The 6,064-nt window shown below is 41.9% G+C and overlaps 1 protein-coding gene and 2 non-coding genes across 3 annotated transcripts; all 3 read left to right on the plus strand.

The window, feature by feature from the left end:
* Positions 1–634: 634 nt before the first annotated feature.
* On the plus strand, positions 635–4,582 carry LOC124654098 (protein SAWADEE HOMEODOMAIN HOMOLOG 2-like). The gene is made up of 9 exons (XM_047193126.1): positions 635–707; positions 1,872–1,957; positions 2,291–2,336; positions 2,404–2,677; positions 2,773–2,842; positions 3,456–3,507; positions 3,812–3,955; positions 4,103–4,222; positions 4,420–4,582. The coding sequence occupies exons 1-9, from the start codon at positions 669–671 to the stop codon at positions 4,465–4,467; spliced, it is 879 nt and encodes a 292-aa protein (XP_047049082.1). The 5' UTR covers positions 635–668; the 3' UTR covers positions 4,468–4,582.
* Positions 4,583–4,931: 349 nt separating this feature from the next.
* Positions 4,932–5,004, plus strand: TRNAK-CUU. Its single transcript has one exon. It is a non-coding gene; the product is annotated as a tRNA-Lys (tRNA).
* Positions 5,005–5,650: 646 nt separating this feature from the next.
* On the plus strand, positions 5,651–5,723 carry TRNAF-GAA. The gene has a single exon. It is a non-coding gene; the product is annotated as a tRNA-Phe (tRNA).
* Positions 5,724–6,064: the final 341 nt, after the last annotated feature.

Genomic DNA, 6,064 nt, shown 5'->3' on the forward strand with positions numbered 1-6,064 from the left:
GTTCAAACCAGAAAATTGTTCAAACATAAAATTTGTTCAGATTAAAAAATGTTCATGTTTAAAAAATGTTCAAATTTGAAAATAGTTCAAAATCTGAAATCGTTCAAACTTGAAAAATGTTCAATATTTTAAAAGTTTTAAAAAAGTGACCGGCAAAAACGAGAAACAAGAAAAATCAGCAAATCCTTAAAAGATCAAAAAAAAAAAAAAAGGAATGAAGGGAAGCTCTCTCGCTAGATAAGCAAGCTAGGCAAACCATTCCTGGGCCAGGCCCATTTACGAGAGGGTATGCGGAGCGCTCGATCCCTCCCGCATTGAGCGGAGAATAGGGATCGCGAATGATGCCCCACGTATTTTACTCTAAAAAAAAAACGAAGTCAGCTTTCCGACGCTGCTTCCGGCCAGGCCCATGAGGATCCGTCTCACGATGGCGACCAGACGGCCCCATGGTGTGGCAGAGGCGGGGTCCACCCCGTTTCCGGTGGCACTTTCCGGGATTCCTGCTTCTGCTTCTGCTCCTCTCTCTCACATTGTTTACTCCCTTTTCTCTCTACCTGCACGCTCTGCTCCGCTCTCCCCCCCATAATTGCCCTTGGCAGCTGGTGGTTGGACTTGAGTCGCCGCCCCCCTTCGCGCCGGCCCGGCCCCGACCTCGCCGCCGGCGACCCATGGAGCGGCGATCCAGCACCCGCTTCTCGCCCACCGAGGTACACAGCCGTTCATCCCCTCCCCTTCTCCCCCTCTTCCTCGACTCCCTCTTGTACCGGGGGTGCTCTTTGCTGCTTCCTGACACAGTGACACCCTCCCCCGGCCTTACTGGTCCTGTGTGTGGTGTCGGAGACGGAGGTAGCTCTCCCCGATTCGATAAGAAGAAGATGCTTACCGGTTGATGCGATCCAGCCGGCCCCCATTGCGTTTTTGCGGCGATTTTCGTGTGGAGCTTCCCTTTTGCCCTCGTTCCAGGTTCCATCAGGGGGACTTCTTATTCTAGTAATTTTTCCTTGCTCTAGCTAGTTGCGCAATATTGTGTTCTTCTCCGGTATACTGCTGTAGCAATGTGTGATCTCTGACGAAAAGCTCACTAGGGTTTCGTTTTATTCCCAGACGGTTGGAGGAAATGTTGGTTCAGGGGACCAGTCCAGGCAACCCCTCGTGCCAATGTAGTTGTTGGAACATTTCATTACATCATTCAGTTTGTAGATAGCAAATGAGTTCTCTATTCTTGAGGAACACTGAAATCAGCTTGAGTTGGATTAAAAATATCTGTTGCAGCTTGATTTGTATTTTTTTGAACAATCTTTCTTTACATTCGTCTGCTACTGCTTGTATGTCCTAATAACAGCAACATACATGAAAATTCATGTTTGCTCCTGAATAGAATACCGTTCAAGATATTCCTAAATATCTCCCTTTAAAAAGGATTTCAAGTTATTTGGCACCAGGCATGGGAAACTTGTAAATGCATTTTTTTTTCTTGTATTGCTCCTTTTAGAATGGGTCCTGTAAAGAATGTAATGTTACTATGCAAGGAGCTACTGTTGTTGTCCTATGTTGCATAACTCAGGCGCTGCGTCCAAGCTGCATACCGTGTTTGAAAATCAGCATAGCTTCATTACATGTACGAGGATAATGGGATTGTTTTCTTTGCTATGTCACTAACACTACTACCTGGATGTCATCTGTTCCTATTCTATTTTTGAGTCTGGTATTGATGACTCATTGTAAAATGTAAACAAAGAATATAGCCATGCATGTTGGTATTTTGGGAACTGCTGAATGGCCATTTTTCTTATTATGTTGTGCCTCTTATCTTCCATTTTTACTTTTTTTCAGTTCTACCGATTGCTAATTAAAAGTACTTCTTGGCGCAGATTGCAAGGTTGGAGAAGTTGGTTTCAGGAAGAAAAGAAAAGGTCTTGGATGGTGATCTGTGTGAGAAGCTTGCTGAAGAATTTAAGTGAGTGCTGGATGGCTAGGTTATCAATTATGATGCAGTCTTATTGATTCTTAACCTAGGGAGCATATACATCAATTACAATTTTTCGGAGAAACTAATAGGAGGATTGAAGTGTATTATTCTGTTCTTTCTAAGCATGTCATGACTGTTTCCACAGCCTACCCCAACTTTCTTGGGAAAAAGGCTTTGATATTGTTGTTGTAAGCATGACATGACTGTATTTACACAGGGTGATGCAGAACTCAGCCCTTATATTTCTGAAGCATACTTAATTGTAATAGTTTATAAGTGGCACTTGTGACATTTTATCTCATTTTCTGCTCCCATGTGCAGTCGTTCTGCTGCTCGGACCGGGAGTAGAGCACTACAGGCTACACAGGTGACAGTGTCTGTTTTGCATCGTCCATGTTTCACGAAGTGCTTTCGCATGACATGTCTTTCAACAGGTTCGAGGATGGTTCCTTGATAAGCTCCCAGCATCAACTACAACCACTAAATCTACTTGCCTGCCTACTACTTCTGAAGAAAAGACTTTAGCCTCAGAAGCACATGTGTTAGTTTCTGAGACAAAGGCTGAGCCTTCTGAAGAAAAGACTTTACCCTCAGAAGCTCATGTGTTAGTGTCTGAGACAAAGGCTGAGCCTTCTGAAGAAAAAGTTTTAGCCCCTGATACAAGTATTTCAAACAATGAGGATGCACTTTCCCCGGACTTACTCAAAGGTTTTTGCAAGTCTCAGTCTGTTAGAACTTTATGCTTGGTGCTTGTATGGTTGTACCATTTACTAAAATTTTCTTATGCTCTGGCTTCTTTTCAGAAACTATAGATAAGGTTCCTGAACTTGAAGACCTGCAGTTTGAGGCTAGGTCATCAAAGGATTCTGCATGGTGAGAACTCTTTTACTTGCGACAATTATGTTCCTTTTCCCCCCTTTCTCCTTTTATTTGCAGCAATTTCATTCTTTATTTATCCCCTTACCCCATTCTGTTGTCTTGTGAGTAATTGAGATCGTATGAAGCAATCAAGATTTGTTAACTTATGTTGCACCTCAGTTTTCTTAGGAGATTTGGGCATGTGCCATTCAGCATGGCTATACTGGTGAATGTATATTGAATAAATAACACAAGTCAACTGTGAATAGTCTGAACTTGTTTTTAATAATTTTTAGCTAATGAGCATGCAAGTTGATCATAACAAGTTATATATGCCTATCTTGATAATGCTAGTATAGTATGTTAATCTACCGTAATGGTCCTAGAAAGTATGGGCAACTGTACCTGGATATCTTATATCCTTTGGTTCTGGCTGTCTGATTAGTATAGCTCACTTCCATAATGTTATTAGCATTATTACCATGGAGCAGGAATCTTAATCTCTGTGCATGTGCCCTGAAAAGATGTGCTCACATGCTTTAGTTGTGTATAAATATCTTCAAGTTTTTATCTTTCTTTTGTTTCTTTGGCAGCAGAACTAAATTTCATATTTGTTTGTGGTATGTAGGTATGACATTGCCGTATTTTTGGCACACAGGAAGACAAGTTCAGGCGAAGTTGTAAGGCTAATAATTAATTCTGTAGCATAAGAGCATTTTATGTTTTATCTCTATGACTTGTTTAATCACTGAGTAGGAAATCATCTGTTATTTCGTTTTGTAACTTCATCACGATAGGTTTCTCGTCCACACCATTTCATTGGATGAAGAATGAATACTATGGATAATGCACTACGTTGCTTGTTATCATTTGGTTGTTATTTGTACAATAGTAACCTAAGTTCTGTTGCGTTCTCTATGTAACCAAATATTACTACATTGTTGTTACTCTATGTAACCCAATATTTCTACATTGCTGTTGTAGGAAGTCCGGGTGAGGTTTAATGGATTTGGGGCTGAAGAAGATGAGTGGATAAATGTCAAGAAGGCTATCCGCCAGCAATCCATTCCGCTGGAGTCCTCAGAATGCCGAACCATTGTCAAAGGAGATCTTGTCCTGTGCTTCAAGGTAAGTGGGTAATGATTAACCCAGAGTAGCATGTCACAAGATCCTATACCATTTGGTTTTGTTCTATCCTGCTGGAGCTTCCTACTTATAAGGCATATGCCCATCCCTCTCAACTTATTTATTTTCTTGTCGCAATCCGTACGCCAGGAGAGCAATGATGATGCATTGCATTTTGATGCACATGTTACTGATATCCAGCGGAAGCAACATGATATAAGGGGTTGCAGATGTGTCTTCCATGTCCAGTATATTCATGATCAGAGTCAGGTACGTATTGAAATTAGCTGGGTCCTTGTTTCTTTTGGAATGCCTTGTATCAAGCCATAAAATCTTCAATCATTTAGTGATGCAGTGTGTTTATTCCTTTTTTTTTTTTTTTTTGCTGTAGTCATAAATTCCAATGGTCACGTATAGACCCAATGCAGCCTGATCTTCTGAGACTAGCTGATTATTTTCTTTTCCAGGAGATGGTGAACTTGAAGAGACTGTCCCGGCGTCCGAAATACGTCTGATGGCTTGTGCTATCGTTGATCTTGCTCCTGCTATTTGCTCTTGTTGAAGTAACCGGGAGCCTAAAACCTAGTTGAGAGAGAACTTAGACTGGACTCTAGCTGTTTCTTATCAATGTGATGTCAGTGATGTGTATAGTAACACCACCTGGAAGAATACTTAAGCCCTCTTTGGCACATAGCTGTTGTAACGGCTATGAGTAGGCTCATTGATAGCCAATTTTTGCGCACTTGAGAAAGTTGATGCCAAGCTGGGCTGAGTCCGGTTTTAATTGATGTGTTGGAGCAAATTGCCATGGTAGTCTTCACCGTTCTGATTCTCTTGCGATTTGCTTCAGCCTACGAACGTTGTGTTTGTTATTGCCGTTGATTTTGCTCTTTGCTTGCATCGAAATGATAGCAGCTCCAGAATTCTCCGTTTCGTTCAGCTTAAAGAACGATTAACTTAAAATTAAAACGGTCAGCAAGCCCGTCTAGCTCAGTTGGTAGAGCGCAAGGCTCTTAACCTTGTGGTCGTGGGTTCGAGCCCCACGGTGGGCGAATGCAGGTGTCCATATTTTTTCATTACTCTTTCTCGCCCGAAATAGCTGACCCAATCCATTCACAAATTGAAACGGAAACATGTTGAATCACCCACACTTTAAAACTGCCAGAGGGAAGTACTTCACTATTTTAAAAAATGAGTCCGAGAAGTTCTTCATCAACGTCCACTTCATCAACATTTTGCCTAATCGCCGTGACCCGGGGCAGAGAGAGGGGATTAGTTTCCTTAGCAACTGTAAGAAATGACTATTGTGAAGAGACACTAGGCTATTTGAACCATGGACCACACGACAACGATAATGGTTAGATTTTGAAGGTGCAAGGAAGTGTGTTATTCAATGCAAAAAGGAACAAGTAATATTTAGTTAGTAACGAAACTGTCCATATATATTTCACTGGCGGAGAATTGACAATCTTGATGCACAGTGTATTCAGGATTTTTGTTTTCATTAGCTCTTCTAGTAGTTTTCTAATCTAATTTATCACTCCTTTTGTTCCGAAATATTTTGGAATGGATGTAACAGTTAAAAAGTTTTTTGTCCTAAGAATATTGTCTAAAATGGTGTACTTATTGTATTGGCTCAAACGTTGTTCAAAAAGCGGATTCAATTCTAAAATTTTGTGTTCAAGAAAATTACAACTGGCGGGGATAGCTCAGTTGGGAGAGCGTCAGACTGAAGATCTGAAGGTCGCGTGTTCGATCCACGCTCACCGCAATTTGTTATTTTTGCTCCGTTCCGTCTTCGACATTGATTAGCCATTCGATCTTCCGCTCACCGCAATTTCCAATTTGTTGTCGTTTTCTCATGGAATTCCGAGACAAGCGCGTGTACAGAGACGGAGAAGAACTGATCAGGTGACTACATTCCGAGTTCGACTTCGAGTCCAGCATGGGATCATGCACATACTCCAGCATAAAGTCGATCCCTTGCCTTGTGTTCTTGCACAAAAATTCCGCTCCATCTCCCTCCCATCCAACACCATCTCCCTGGCTTGTTCGTTCTTGCGCCGCGTGGAGAAATCCATGGCGATCGGCAGCATGCTCAGCCGGAAGCGC

Source organism: Lolium rigidum, chromosome 5 (assembly GCF_022539505.1).
Source record: "Lolium rigidum isolate FL_2022 chromosome 5, APGP_CSIRO_Lrig_0.1, whole genome shotgun sequence".
NCBI lineage: Eukaryota > Viridiplantae > Streptophyta > Magnoliopsida > Poales > Poaceae > Lolium > Lolium rigidum.